This window comes from Balaenoptera musculus, chromosome 2 (genome assembly GCF_009873245.2).
Source record: "Balaenoptera musculus isolate JJ_BM4_2016_0621 chromosome 2, mBalMus1.pri.v3, whole genome shotgun sequence".
In the NCBI taxonomy this organism is placed as follows: domain Eukaryota; kingdom Metazoa; phylum Chordata; class Mammalia; order Artiodactyla; family Balaenopteridae; genus Balaenoptera; species Balaenoptera musculus.
In genome coordinates, this window is record NC_045786.1 from 68,519,055 (window position 1) to 68,535,473 (window position 16,419).

The 16,419-nt window shown below is 34.3% G+C and overlaps 1 protein-coding gene across 8 annotated transcripts in view; it reads left to right on the forward strand.

Moving 5' to 3' along the window:
- The window catches only part of DENND4A (DENN domain containing 4A), a 130,931-nt gene that overhangs the window by 74,157 nt on the left and 40,355 nt on the right, over positions 1 to 16,419 (forward strand). For 4 of the 8 annotated variants that reach the window (XM_036842590.1, XM_036842587.1, XM_036842592.1 and 1 more), the window contains 8 exons: positions 537 to 755; positions 1,311 to 1,456; positions 11,911 to 12,044; positions 14,516 to 14,651; positions 15,026 to 15,232; positions 15,326 to 15,454; positions 15,721 to 15,862; positions 16,267 to 16,398. In XM_036842590.1, the coding sequence (XP_036698485.1) occupies positions 537 to 755; positions 1,311 to 1,456; positions 11,911 to 12,044; positions 14,516 to 14,651; positions 15,026 to 15,232; positions 15,326 to 15,454; positions 15,721 to 15,862; positions 16,267 to 16,398 (1,245 nt within the window). The remainder of the gene's footprint in view (positions 1 to 536; positions 756 to 1,310; positions 1,457 to 11,910; positions 12,045 to 14,515; positions 14,652 to 15,025; positions 15,233 to 15,325; positions 15,455 to 15,720; positions 15,863 to 16,266; positions 16,399 to 16,419) is intronic. The other 4 variants (XM_036842591.1, XM_036842593.1, XM_036842594.1 and 1 more) reach the window with 2 other exon arrangements.

The window sequence follows — 16,419 nt, forward strand, 5'->3', positions numbered from 1 at the left end:
TCCAGTGCCCACGAACTTTTACTTTTTTAAACAATAAGAACTCCAAAAAAACCTCCCTAAGATGATTTATTATTCCTCTTATTTTAAGAAGTTTTAAAATTTTGAGGCAATCACAAACTTTGTTTCTGTGACCTTTTGAGAATAGATGTCCCCATCATCTCCAAATGAAGTGTATTTCCTACCAATAAGTACATTCTGTATCACTGCAGTATACTATAACCATGAAAATCAGGAAGTTAACATTGACCATTACTACCATCCTTATCCTCAGACCAAATTCAAGTTTTGCTAGGGTTATATATTAAGGAGTTATGTAAACAAAGGGTTGAAGGAGCGTGAGCCCTTTTGAAAACACAACACATTTATTATTTTTCTTTCAATTTTATTGAGATATAATTGACATACAGGACTGTACAAGTTTAAGGTATGCAGCATAATGACTTGAATTACATATGCAATGGATTTATAATTGATACCATTATGAACATTAATTTTGACAGTTCTGGGGAAAACATTAACACTGTATTTCTTCACAGTGCAGCAGAGACCAAGAGACGATGGACTAATGGACTTAGCAATGAATGATTATGATTTTAATTCTGGAAAGAGGTTGCACATGATAGATTTGGAAATCCAAGAGGCATTTTTATGTTTCATGGCCTCTATTTTAAAAGGTTATAGATCATACTTAAGACCAATAACACAAGCCCCATCTGAGACAGCCACAGATGCAGCCTCTCTTTTTGCCCTACAAGGTGAGTGATTGCATAGTACTACAGCTTTCATATTATTGAGCTTAACCTTATGATGATTGCTTTCTGGGTTAGTAGCTCATATTTATCAAAATATACTTATCTATTTCAGGAGTATGTGAGTATCAGCTCAGTTGGTAATCCATTTCCATAGGACTGGTTATTTCTCAGGCACATTAGATATAATCCCATTAGCAAAATGTGCAGAAGAGACTATTTGAAAAGTACAGAGCTTCCTAACCATGTACCACTGCACTCTGTTGTGTCACAGATGCGTTAAGATATTGATGCTTTTAGCTTTCAGGGCAGCCTGGTGGTGTTGGGCAAGCAGAGGAGCCCCTGGGTTGGGGGATTTGAAAGATCTGGGTTCAAGTTCCTTTCCTATTGCTATCTTGGTCAGGTTACTTCCCCTTCAGGGGTCTTAGTTTCTTTTTCTGCAAAATAGTAGGGTGTGGGGGGTATAGATGACATGGTTGATCTAGTTCCTTCTAGCTCAAAAATTCTCTGAATCTATAAATGATATTATATATGCTAACATTACAAATTTATGTTGAACAGCTTTCTTAAGAAGCCGGGACCGGTCACATCAGAAATTCTATAACATGATGACCAAAACACAAATGTTTATTCGCTTCATTGAGGAATGTTCTTTTGTCAGTGATAAAGATGCAAGCCTGGCGTTTTTTGATGATTGTGTAGATAAAGTAAGTAATAGTATGTCTACAGTGCCGTAACTTATTTTGTGTGACTATTATAAATGTTATGAGTTACAGTTTCTATTTATAACTTAACCAACTTTTAACAAAATTTAAATTAATTCCATTTCATCACTGACCCTTTATTATGAAAGTTTTGGTGGCCTACTAGATGTTATAGACCACAACCTCTTAAGAGTACTTTGCAGGATTTTACCAAATTATGAGTTTTATTTTAGCAACCAGGTCTGTAACACTGCCTGTCCACTTACAGACTATGGGAGCTTTGTCCAAGCCTATGGACCTCTAACTTGATCATCCTTAATTTTCACCTCTCCTTTTGGTCTAAGGTGGATTGTCACATGCTGAGAGTAGGTGTAGAACATAACATTTCACCTGAATATTTCTACAATTTGGGAGTGCATTTGTAGCATAAATTAAGTGAATTAATTCTAGTATATTAAATTCATGTGTGAAACCTTTCCTGCCCCTGTAGTCCGCTATCATTAGTGGGATAGAGCAAAGTGGGTATCCATGGTGGATAGAGAGGAGCTTGGGAAACAGTGGCTCAAAGAGGGGTGTCAAAACCTGAATGGGTGAAGAAGGAGGAGCAGCCTAGCATGGGGTGTTGGAGCCCAAGCCAGGTGAGGAGAGCATCTATCCATGCGGGGGGTGGCCTAGCATGGAGGACCAGAGGACGAGCAAGATAAAGAGAGTGTCCATGCTGGAGGACAGACTATTTCCAGGGGTCAGAACCTAAACAGGATGCGTCCATGCAGACATGAGGACAGCACAGAGTGCAGAGTCTAAGCAAGGCAAGGACAGTGTCCCCACTGGGTAGGCCCAGCAAATGGGGTATCATAGTTTAATCTGGATGAGGGAGATGTCAGCCTGGTGGGGCAGAGGGTTGGTCTGGAAGGAGTTGTCAAAGCCAAATTAGGGTGAAGGAGTCATATGCATGGAGGAGGAGTGGTGTTGGAGATGGGAGATTGTTACATATGGAGGGATTGATCAAATTAATAAGTGCCATATGTGTCTTATAAAAATGATTTTCATCATGCAAGATGTAGAAGGAAAAACACTGCATTGGGAATCAGGAGAACTTTGATCTCAGCGTTCCTAGTTGTGACTTTAGTCAAGTCATTTAGTCTTTCTGTGTTGTTTTCTTATGTACGTTTTAAAAGTATTGTGAGGAGAGATCATTATAACTGCATTTTTCACAGTGTTCAGAGTAGTGTTGTATGAACTATAAAGTAGGAAAATTTATGACGATTTTTATATTTTTCTGGTTTTTATTACAGTTTATAGATTAGTAGTTAATTTGGTTTTATTACTGCATGATGTAGAAATGTTCAACTTTTGAATGACTTACACATATGAAGAACAGGAACAAGTTCAGAGCCTTGTGGAGGAATTTACATTTTCCTTCAAATTGGAACACCTGAGAGATGATTGATGTGGAGAAATACTGTTTCTGGTGCTGATAGAGAGTTAACAAGCTAAGATGCCCAGAAATATCTACCCTAGTCCTTGAAATGCTTTAGAATAGGGAAAAGATGGATATATGTCAGTATTTGCTTAGAACTCATAATTCATTTTCCCACAGAAACACTGATATATGTGGTGATTAGCTGTAGTTCAGATGGTGCATGGCTACAGTGTTGTGCTAGAAATATGTATTAAATTTCTTTTTGGTGGATTGATATTCTAACCACCTTTTAGGACATTTTTTAAAGTCCAAATTTATTGTAGTATAATATACAAACAATAAATGCACCTTTGAAGTGTGTAGTTTGATAAGTTTTGGCAAATATAGATTTCCATGTAACCATGACTCCAAAACATAGAACGTTTCTATCACCCTAGAAAGGATATTGTTTTGAGGGGAAATTCATTTTCTGTATTTTGAATAACCTATTTGTAGACAGACTTTTTTTTAATTTTTATTTTTTTAAAAATATTTATTGGACTTCCCTGGTGGTGCAGTGGTTAAGAATCCACCTGCCAATGCAGGGTACACGGGTTCCCACATGCCACAGAGCAACTAATCCCTTGCGCCACAACTACTGAGCCTGCGCTCTAGGGCCCAGGAGCCACAACTACTGAGCCCACGAGCCACAGCTACTGAAGCCCGCGCGCCTAGAACCTGTGCTCTGCAACAAGAGAAGTCACCACAATGAGAAGCCCACGCACTGCAACGAAGAATAGTCCCCGCTCGACACAACTAGAGAAAGCCCACGTGCAGCAACAAAGACCCAACGCAGTCAAAAATAAATAAATAAATAATCTTTTAAAAATTTATTTATTTACTTATTTATTTATCTGGCTGCACTGGGTCTTAGTTGCGGCACACGGGATCTTCGTTGCCACGTGCGGAAGCTTCGTTGCAGCATGCGGGATCTAGTTCCCTGAACAGGGATTGAACCCAGGCCCCCTGCATTGGGAGCACAAAGTCTTAACCGCTGGACCACCAGGGAAGTCCCTATAGACAGACTTTTAGAACTCTGCCTTTCTGTAAGTTGAGTTCTGCCTGTATAAAGCTTTGAAATCTTGTTTATTTTGAGAATTAATATTATAGCTCCTTGATAGTTTTGTCTTCATTGCAGCATTTACTAAGAACCTGGTTTTCAGTATTTTAATCAGATTTTTAAGTTTGCCTTATTTCTTGCTTATAAAGTTAAATATTAATAGAATAAATAAATAGAAAGTTGTGCTTTAAATAGAAAAGGTGTACAATGAATAGAAGAGTATGCTTTAAAGAATAATTTCTCTAAATCCCTTTTTACAGGAATAATTGTGTTGGTTTTTGTAAATAAAAATGTTTCTGACCAGCATGTACCTTGAATGTTTTTCCTCTATCGTGCTGGGCTTCCACTGGTCATCTGTATGTACTCACTGAGCTGCCATTGTGAACAGTGGCATGTATTTGGGTAACAGTTGTTCCTTGTGCCAAGTCAACTGAATCATAAGGGACCAAATTAGTGACAGGGTGCTTTAGCCAATAGATTTATTAATCCATATAGGAATACTGAATTAGTTGGAAGAATCCAATTAACAGTGCAGAAGAGAGAAATCTTGTATTGTTCCGTTTTACTTTTTGCTCATTTTATGTGTCTTGTTTTCACAAGTTTGTGTTTCAGCTAAGAACTCATATAATACTATCACATGGTTTAAAAAATACTCATTAATATTGTAAGACATACATGACATAATTTGGCAAGGTACTTAGGGTATCATGTTCTAAGGAGGATATTTTATTACTGATAATTACTATATTATATTGTCTAGGATTTTCTGAAAATAGGTCACCTGTTATTTAGTTGATAAGAGTCAAAATGCGAGGCGTGACTGGAGTGATTGCTTAAAGAATATAAATTCTGAGAAGTCTCAAAAAAGAAACAATCCAATTAAATGTGTAATTATTGTTTCTAGGCAGATTGTTTTCCTAAAATGCTATTTACCCATTCAAAGTCTAGATTCAACAAAATACCACTTATATATAATGGATTAATGTTATACTTAAAGATTTTGATGATTATTAAGAAAATCAAAACTGAAAATTAACTCACTAAAACATAGTTACTTGTATTTGCTTTATTATAATTCAAAGAACTGTTTTATTAGAGAAAATAACAAAATGTAACAAAATCCAAAATATATCTTTTTTATAGTTAAAAATGATCTTATTTTATTTGTGATGTCATAAAATATATCTTAATCTTCATATATAGTGAGAGTAGAGGTTAATTGTATTCCTAGTATTAAGCAGAACTCTCTGAAATAAATAATTACACAGTGCTGTTACTACTTTTCATATTTTAATACCACAGTTTAAGTGCATTCAACACAGCAAGTCAGTGCTTACTTTTAATCTGTAAACGGTTTTTGAATATCAGTAATACTTTTAAGATAGACATTCATGTGGGGTTATTCCTTAGTTGAGTGACTTTGAGCTTAATTTTTTAAGTGAACAGATCCCCTTACCTCTGGCAGTTTAGCTATGAAAAGTAAATAATATTAGATGTGCATTAAGTGCTTAAGATTGAGCAGAATCCATGACTAAGATTGAACAGAAATTGGATATATTCCTCTTTTGATCTTAGCCTATCCAAACGGAAAACATTTGACCAACTTTTAAAAAGCTGGAGTGAGTAATCCTGAATAGGAGTAAGAAAAACAATGTATGAAAATTATTTGAGTTTCATTTATGACTAATTTAAGAACCATGTGTTCTTGTTCTTCATATGATTGTATTTTAAATCCTTACAATCTGTTCCTATAGGATGCAGCTTAACTAAAAGCAGTTTTGTGCAACAAATAGCCTGGTAAGGTTTTTCTTGGTTTCCCAAGCATTCCTCTGCAGTGTTTTCTGAGCATTTTAATGTCTTGTGAAAAAATATGAAGAGAATATGAAAATTATTTTAATTTTATCCTGCCATGGGTGTTGGATTTCTTTTTTCTCCCAGTAGAGACAGATGTCACTGTGCTTTCCAAAAGACAGAAATGCCCAACTGTTAAATGGAGGATTTATTACATGGCTGTTTTTGTAATGTTGAAATGAGATGCTATTGGTAGACAAGCTAGGGGAAATATCTTTTACCAAGGTACTGAATTTACAGAGCACAATTGTAATATTTTAGTAGACTTTACTATACTTAGAATTAGGGTAATTGTCCATGTCCACAGATTTTTTTCTATGCAAGCAAAGACACAGGTCTGACAGGGAGAAGCTGATAAATAAATAAAAATTTAAAAGCACCTGGTGCTCCCAGACAAGTAGTTCTCTTATAATGTTCCATTATGGAGACCGGAGTAGTTTCCAGCTTCCTTTCTAATGACCTTGGGTATTTGTTGGGCCAGAATAACCTTTTTATTCTAGTCCATCTCTTCTACTTCGTTATCATTGCTGCCCTTATAATTACATTAACCCCATTTCATCTGCATACAAATGTTTGTGTATAGAGCTTCTCATTTACTCTTGGGTTGTCCATGGATACCATATCCTACTAGGGATACCAGTGATTTTGAGTTATCATTGACATGTTCCTAATGTTGTTTTGTAAAGTAACAGGAAGTGTGGAAAATAAAAGGGAGGAAAAACTCCATAAGCCCAGTACCCTAATATCCACTTTACATTTACTTTCAATGTTTTTACATAATTATAGTATACTTCCTAATTTTTCACATAACCAGATCTTATAAACATTTTTTATATGCTACCAAATCTCTAAAAAGTAAAACATAGCCTAGTTTAAAAAGTCAAATGATTTTACAAGGCTTAGGTCACGTTTTTTCCCCACCCCTAGTTTCTTTCTTTTTTTTTTTTTTTTTTTTAAATTTTTATTGGTGTATAGTTGATTTACAATGTTGTGTTAGTTTCAGGTGTGCAGCAAAGTGAATCAGTTATACATATATCCACTCTTTTTTTTTTTTTTTTAAGATTCTTTCCCATATAGGCCATTACAGAGTATTGAGTGGAGTTCCCTGTGCTATACAGCAGGTTCCTGTTAGTTATCTATTTTATATATAGTAGTGTGTATATGTCAGTTGCAATCTCCCAATTTATCCCTCCCCCCCCATCCCATGGTAACCATAAGTTTTTTTTCTACATCCGTGCCTCTACTTATGTTTTGTAAATAAATTCATTTGTACCCTTTTTTATGATTCCACATAGAAGCGATATCATAGGATATTTGTCTTCCTCAGTCTGACTTACTTCACTCAGAATGACAATCTCTAGGTCCATCCATGTTGCTGCAAGTGGAATTATTTTGTTCTTTTTTTATGGCTGAGTGATACTCCATTGTATCTATGCACCACATCTTCTTTATCCATTCCTCTGTTGATGGACATTTAGGTTGCTTCCATGTCCTGGCTATTGTAAATAGTGCTGCAATGAACATTGGAGTGTATGTATCTTTTTGAATTATGGTTTTCTCCAGGTATATGCCCAGTAGTGGGATTGCTGGGTCATATGGTAGTTCTATTTCCCACCCCTAGTTTCTGTTCCCAAAGGTAAGCACTTTCTCTTTCAGCCATTTCATCAGTCATTTTCCTTAAGATTTCCAAATAATGTGTTGTTATTGCTGCTTATTGTTTTATATTTTATCTATTAATGTCATATTTACCACCATCACCAAAATTCTCCCAATGTAGTTGGTCAGATGGTTGTTCAATGTTAATATTTTTATCACTGTATATAATCACAGGTAGGCCATATATATATTGTAGTTAAATTTCCTTTTATGTATGGACTTTTGTTTTCCCTGAAGTTAATAATTGCTATATTTCTTGTTTTGTGTGTATTATTAATTCATCTCCAAACTCTTCTATGAAGGTAAAAAATCTAAAATCTCTCAATTTTTCTAATATATTAAGTAATCTATCCATTTGTTGGGTTTTTTTGTTTTTTTTTTTAAATTCTTGCTGGAGCTTTCCATCTTTGTGTTCCAGTCTGAACTGACTGCTTTCTAGTCTGTCATTCACCATCATCTTGGAATTATACTGACCTCTCTCTGGATTTGTATCCCCTGCTTTCTGGCTTCAATAACTTCTTTCTTGGTTTATTTCCTTGTTATGGTGAATCACAACTTTCAGTAGTTTAGTGAGAAAGAGTACATGGGAGATACATTTTTTGATGCCCTGCCTGTCTGCAAATTTCATTATTCTGCCTTAATACTTGAATGCTAATTCGGTTGGATGTAAAATCAAGTCATTACTGCATTGTCTTCTGGATTGTTATTGTTGAGAATAACATCTAGTCTAACAGTATCTTGATTTCTGATCTTCTGTGCCTAATCTCTTTTTCTGTCTGGAAGCATTTAAGATCCCTGATATTCTGAAATCACAAGGATATGCCTGGTGTCAGCCTTCTTTTCATCTCTGAGTTGGACACTTGTAGGCCCTTTTAATCTATGGACTCATGGCCTTCAAATTGTGGGGAATTTTCTTGCATTTTTTTCTTTCTTTTTCTTTCCTCCACTTTCTCTGTTCTCTGGTTCTGAAATACATATTTGTATATTGGCCCTCCTGGCCTGATCTGCTTAATTTTCTTTTTTTTTTTTTTCCCCATCCCATTTTCTGCCTCTCTGTCATTCATCTCCACTTTCTGGGAGATTTCTTCAATTTTATCTTTCATCCATTATAGTATACATTTTACCTCTGCTATCATGTTTGTAATTTCCATAGCTCCTTTTCATTCTCTGAATGTTCCTTTCTTTTTTTTCTTTCTTTGTAGATATTTATTTTTATTTTATTTATTTATTTATTTGGTTGCACCAGGTCTTAGTTGTGGCAGGCGGGCTCCTTAGTTGCGGCAGGCGGGCTCCTTAGTTGCGGCATGCATGTGGCATCTAGTTCCCTGACCAGGGATTGAACCCAGGCCCCCTGCATTGGGAGCGTGGAGTCTTAACCACTTAACCAGGGAAGTCCCTGAGTGCTCCTTGCTTATAGCATCTTCTTGTTTCATGGGTGTAGGCTTATTCATTTTAGTTGTTTTGAAGGTTTTTTTCCCCCTTGCATTGTCTCTGCTTCTTCAAAATACCTTTTAATATTTGTTTACTTTATTCTATTTCAAGTTATTGGTTTTTTGTGTGATCTTTGGTTGGTATTCGTTGTCAAGTGTGAGGCACAGAGAACTCATTAGAGCTCTTTCTGGGAGGGTGGGGCTTGGAGCTTCCTTAGGTATGAGACTGATGATCATAAAGGAACTCAACTATTTCATTAGAGTCCCTATTTGATCAGTGTCTGCAGTTCTTTTCTTTTAGGCTACGTAGTTTCCCCAGGAGGTATCTCCAGTCTCAAGCCTGGAGTACATAAGCCTGACTGCAAGTATTCTCAGAGCTGAGTGAGGAAGGTAACTAAGATTTTCCACTTGTCACATGTAGGCTTTTACTCACTTCACCTGTTTTTATTAACCTTCTTCATCTTCCTCAGCTCTGCCCAGCGTCCTCAAGTCTAAAGTCCCTCTGGTTCTTCACTCAGAAAGACCCAACCTAGTCTTATGCCATGTTGCGGAGAGGTAGTGGCCTAACTATACTGGGTTGGGCAAGGGATCTAGGAGTTCTTAAATGCAGGATTTAACTAATTCTCCCAATTCAACCCCACTTGCCCTCCCATCTTCAGGGGCATCATGCTTTTCATTCCTGACCTTTCTGGTGCTCCGTAGAGCAAAACGGCTGACTATTTGAGTGTTCTCCTCTGTCCCCTCACCAGTGCCAGATATGTGGCTTTCAGCTTTCACAAGTCTCATCAATCTACTTTGCAGCTTCTAAAATGTTTTGAACTCAGCTCTGCTGTTGTCTTCTCTCCAGTTCATTTTGTCATTGTCATTGTTTTTTAATCTCCTTACTCTCATTTTGGTGAGATTTCAGGAAGGATTGAAGGTAAATTGTTGTGTTTAATTTGTCTTGTTCAACCAGGAGTCTGCATAACCTTCACTCTTTTCATTTTGAATGATTGTATATTTCATCTATGTATCATCCGTTATTCATTTACCTATTTTTTGACGTGCAGATGACTTCCAATATATTGCTATTGCAGTCCTGCAAAAAAAACATCTTTCATACTGATAGCTTTTTTTCATGTTAGGTTATTTTCTTAGAACTTATTCTAAGAAAGAATAACATTTAAACACATCTTGCTTTCTAAAAAAGACTGTACCAGTTTTGAGTACCAGCAGGGTTTGTGATTATCCAACTTACTATATTTGTTGTATCATTGCTAGTTTTACCATATTAAAGTCTTTTTGACAGGCTAAAAAGAAAGGCACCTTCTTTTATACTGATTAACTTTCAAATATCCTTCAACAGAATTGAAATAAGTGCTTATTCTAAAAGCAATATAGTCTGCCTTGTTTAAATTTTTATTCTGAGCATTTATTACTTTTGTAATTTTTAAAAAGCAAATAAAAATAATATTCATTATTTTTAATTGGAAAGCAAATAACAATATAAAGAAAATTAATTGCCAGTAATACCATCACCCATAGGTAACATTTTGATAACAGATGTGTATGCGCATCTGTGTGTATGAGAGAAAGTGTGCACACCCAGAAATATATCTATATAACAGATATATGCACACTCTTAAGAAAATTAGAAGCACACTCTGTGTGTGTGTGTGTATACACACACACACATTTATATTATTTAGTAGTCTGATTTTTTCATTTATCATTATTTTGTGAACATTTTCTCCTGTCATTAATTATAATTCTGAAACACGCCTTAATTGTTGTCTAAAATGTCTGGATACACCATTAAAAACATTCTTTAATACTAGAGATTACAGCATGTAATGCTGTGAAATTGTAAACAACAATTTATAAAAGAAGACTCTGAATGTATCAACTCTTCCTAAAAGTTAGAAAAACTTTAAAGCTGTCCCTGTCCTTTTTTGGTATACTCTGCCCTAAATCCTTATCTTAAGATTTAACTTGTTAATAATTCTTGTTTTCCCATTTATTCCTGGCTGGTATGTGACATTAATTCTGTCTAACCTGGAAAAGTTCTGTGGGTTATATTTTGTCATGTGTTTGACATCTGGTTTAAATTAATGTCAGTGTTGTGCTCTTTAGTTTATGAGTGCCTTTTGGGAAGTTTAGATTCTATGAAGTTTTTATTTTTTATGACTATCACCTTACCATAGAGTATCTAGGGGAAATAGTACTACTAAAATGCTTTAAATATTGATGTGACTAGAATTTAATTCAAATGTGCTTCTACAAATGCTGGAAGAACTTAGGGAAATTCGTTATATTTAGTAGAAATCAAAGACAGAACCCAGTATTCTCAACACACACACACACGTACGTTTTAATATTATTATATGTTAATATAATAATATTTTTAAAAATAGTATTTCTTGAATAAATTTTCATTATTCAAAATGCAAAAATAACATTAAAAGGTATATATTGGGAAATCTGGTCCCGTCCCATTCTTGTTCACTCCCTTCATCTCCTCTTAGCCAAATAGATAATTACTTTTTTTTTTTTTTCCTATTTTTGGCCACGCTGCTGTGTGGCATGCAGGATCTTAGTTCCCGACCAGGGATCGAACCTGCGCCCCCTGCAGTGGAAGCGCAGCGTTCTAACCACTGGACCGCCAGGGAATTCCCTTTTTTTTTTTTTTTAAGTATTCCTTTTTGTGACTACAAGCAAAAAATGAATATGTGTTCTTATTTTTCCCTCTTTCTTTTTTTTTTTAATTTAAAAAATTTTTCCCTCTTTCTTACTTAAAAGATAGTATACTATATACAATGTCCTGCATCTTATTATTTTCACTTAATTATCCTGGAGAGCTTTATATAGTGCTACGTAGAGAACTTGCTCATTCTTTTTTTTAAAAAAAATAGTTCCTTAGTATCCAGTTGTGTAAATGGTTTATTTAACCATTCCCCTATAAACAAACACTTGTCTGGCGAATGTATTTTTTTAATGTATGTTTTTTAAACTCCTTCAGGTGGATATGGACAAGAGTGGTGAAGTGCGACTTATAGAACTGGATGAATCTTTCAAAAGTGAACACACTGTTTTTGTAACACCACCTGAGATCCCCCATCTACCCAATGGTGAAGAACCCCCTTTACAGTACAGGTATTCAAGAGGCAGAATGTTTGAGATTGAAAGAGAGAAGCAATCCATCATCTGTGACGTAGCTTTCTAAGGACTGTGGTATTTTCAAAAATCCAAACTTTACAGATCCCTAATTTTTAGGTGGTAAGCAAGCTTATCCCACATCCATTACTAAGTTTTGAGGTATAAAAAGAAAAAATATATAATTTTACATTCTATAGACTTAAGAAGCTCTCTATATCTGCATAAGTATATGTTCTCATAAATGTTGATTAAGAAGTTAGGGCCCACCCCACCAAAATGCAGCACTTTTATTACAGAATTTTTATTTTTGTTTCTCCCTAAGGCTGGTTTCCTCACTTTCATCCCCTCCCCCAACACAGGCTGGTTAATGTAACCTTGGTTTACAAAAGGATTATCAACTATACTTCAATTTTTTAAAAAAGGATTAAATCTAATTTAGAGTCGATATTTGTGGCCTTGATTTGGATGATATGATTTTTTTAGGCTTTTAATTTTTCCATGAGTTTTATAAAGTCAAGGAAATTCAGAACTATTGGTATTGGTCATTGTTAATTTAGGAAATTTGGTCAGGTACTGTGCTAAGTGCTTGGTATAGACTTGAATGATCCACTGGTCTCGTTTTCAAGTCTAGTGGGAAAGAGAAAAACTCTGAGCGCAGTGATAGGGTTATGATAGAGGTAGATTTATTATACATCTGTATATCTAGATATGTATTTATATATATACACACAGATATATATTATATATAACATTTGTTACAACTAGAGGTAGTTTCTAGTATACCATTAAAATGGCATTTCCTTTTAGATTTTTTAAATTCTTCAATAATAATTTCTTATTTAAAGATTCTAAAACCATTTCACATCTATTATTCATTAAGTCACAGTTTGTTATTTTCATTGAAAAGGGATTTTTCAGGACATCCTCATTTATAACTTGGATTGAATTCTTCTTTTTACAGATGAAAAAGTGGTGTAACAGATGTTTGTGAATGTTGATTAATTCATAAGCCACCTGATTCCTACCCTTAATTTTTATATATTGATGATATTGCTTATATCAATTTTTAGAAGTCTGCCTTTTCTCAAAGACATTTAAAATATTTCTCATAATTTCTCTTTCTTCTTTTTCTTTCTAAACAAGATCTCATTTCTTTTATCTCTTTCGTACATTATATACTTCTAAGACTTCTTTTGGTATATTTCACTAATATAGTTTGTTTTTCTTTTTGTGGTTTGGTTTTAACTTTTTAATTTAAAATTTACCTTTAGATTTAGTCCTTTAATAGGAAAATTACTTAGCTTAAAAAGTTCCCATTTTTTAAAGAATCTAAGTCATTTTTTTTTTCCTTGAGACTACTAATATAATTTTGGTGTAATCATACCCATCATTGGAAAAAACCTTAAGTGTCTTTAATGGGCACAGTGGATCCTGTTAGCAGGAGGTAACTCATATACTTACATTGTCTGTATAAAATGATAAGACAGTAAGTTTCCATAAGATACACAGAATGGTCTTATTATCACACCATGTACATAGAGTGAATTTTCTTAGGGGACATAGTTTTCCTGAGCTTCATTGCTATTTTATTCCTACTTAACATTCAGTCATTACTAATATTTTCTTATTCTACTGGATTTTCCTATAATAATGTATAATAGGTATAGTTTATCTTTTATTATAGTTAGTTTTCTTCTTAGTTAATTAAAACTATTTATATGCCTTTAAGAATATTCTAAAGTAGGGTAAGTTTCTCCTCAGGGGCTTCTTCTGTCGTTTTAGCATGTCGTTTTCCCAGCTGCTGCTACCTTTTAAATGCCCCAAACACTCTGCTCTAGCACCCAAATTAGGCCCACCTCCTCATAGAGTTGCCTGTTCTAATCTTTGTTCCTCTTCTCCAACCTCTTCAATTTTCTTTCTCATAAATGAGGCCCTGAATCAGCTTACCTAACCAGATAAATCCATTCATGATAATGTAATAGGTTGTCCTGGTTGACTTATGTTATTTGCATTTTCTTAAGAGGAAGGTTCTACAGTAATATGTTAATCCAAACAATGATATTAATAACTGTCCTGTGTGAAAGAGTATGATTTGGTGGGCCTTTTACCCGTACTATCTGATATGTTTGCTATTTATTTACATGAATACTAACTTACAAAGTTTTTTTGAGTTACTTTGTAGTTTGGTGTCAAGTTCAGCAAAATTTAAATGTATTTCACTTTTTTCCCTCTAAAATATATACTTGAATCTGTATTTGGCTATTACGTTTTTATTATTATAGTAAGAAAAGCAACATTAGCATGAATATTTGTTGATTATATATATCATAGTCTGATGGAGAAAGATAGTTAAAATAAGTTAATAAGTTAAAATAAGTTAAGTTATTGGTCATAATTTTTTTTTAGCTTGTAACCAGTATGATCATCTATGTGTGCTTGAGATTTTTTTTTTTTCTTTTCAAAAACAGCTATAATGGATTTCCAGTTCTTAGGAACAATTTATTTGAGAGACCTGAAGGATTTCTACAAACACGAAAGAGCAAATTGCCTTCAAAATCAAGTAGTCCTAGTAGCCCTTCTCCCATGTTCAGAAGAACAAAACAGGTGCTTCGATGATTTTGTATTCTTCATGTAATCAAGTATTAGAACAAAAATAAATTTGACACTCTTCCTCCCTTAATATACTTTACTACCCCATATATAACTATTAGTAGATCATTTATGCTCCCTGAAGCATTCTGAAGAAAATTTAGAGTAATCTGACTTCAAAAAATTAACCAGTTCTCTTGTCCTAGAACATTATTTTACATATTGTATAATATAGATTAAAGCAGAGACTTGAATATATATTAATTATAGACAGATTTTGTTAGGGAAACATTGTAAAAGCATGTGAGTTGTACTTGTTCAGCCTTCAGTTAAGGATAAGGATGCTTAAGTGTGCAAATTTATTAATAAGGTCCTTGCATTTTTTCTAGGAAATTAAATCAGCCCATAAAATTGCCAAGAGGTACTCTTCCATTCCTCAGATGTGGTCTAGGTGTCTACTGCGTCACTGTTACGGGCTGTGGTTTATTTGTCTCCCAGCTTATGTGAAAGTATGTCATTCAAAAGTCAGGGCTCTGAAAACAGCCTATGATGTGCTTAAAAAAATGCAGTCAAAGAAGATGGATCCACCTGATGAGGTAACAATTATCCTTTAAAATGCATTATTTTATTCCAGATTTATGTACATAGATATTTTGATTCTGTACACTTTCGAAATTACTGTGTTCCAGGTGTGCTACCGCATTCTTATGCAGCTCTGTGGACAGTATGATCAGCCAGTGCTTGCAGTTCGAGTGCTGTTTGAAATGCAGAAAGCTGGTATTGACCCCAATGCCATAACTTATGGTTATTATAATAAGGTAATTATTTTGACTTAATGGAGAAACAGTCTAACTTTTGTGATTTTACAACCTTAGTTTAATGGCAGAAATAAATGATGCAGGGGTATTTGGTATTTATTTTAGAGTATCTAAAATATATTTTGTAAATTGGAAGTAAGATTTTTGTTGTTCTATTGATATTTTGGATTATACAATCTACTTATTCTTTAAATTAACTCTAAAGCCAGTGGGTGTTCATTTATAAAAATTATTTTACTAATTATTTTATTTTGTCAAATGAATAGGCTGTTTTGGAAAGTACCTGGCCTTCAAGGAGTCGTAGTGGCTATTTTCTTTGGACAAAAGTGAGAAACGTTGTTTTAGGAGTAGCACAGTTCAAAAGAGCTTTAAAGAAACACGCACATTTATCGCAAACAACTCTCTCAGGTAATCAGAGGTTTTTAAGGGATGTATATGTTGTTCTTTTTCTTTAAAATTAATTGACTAGTTACAATTTCCACTTTTTAGAAATTTTAATTAGTTTCAAAATATTGAATGTTTTCTAGTTTTTATTGCCATTAAGCAAATTCTAATATTAGAGTGTTCTTCCCATTTAAAAAAACACCAAATTTTACTTATTTTCTTGTAACTGTTAAATTTTCAACCTTTGGTGGTCTTGTTTTAGTATTCGTTAATAATTCACAATAGGATTCTTTGTTATAGTTGTATTTTGCTAATTATGTTACGCTTGTCATGTTCAGTATCAGTAGATTATTAACTTGAGCAGCAAACTAATATGTATTTTTGGTATCTCCGTGAGTAGTAAAATGCTGTCAAATTGTGTTCTTAAGCAGATGGCAGTGACCTGGATGCTGTTAGTCATGGCAGCATGGATAGTGGTCATGGGACACACACTGTGGAGCAGGCACCTTTTAATACGGGTTTAATCAAAGTGTATGCTTCTGATGATAGATCTAGTACAGGTTTGTGTGTGCTTATGTATA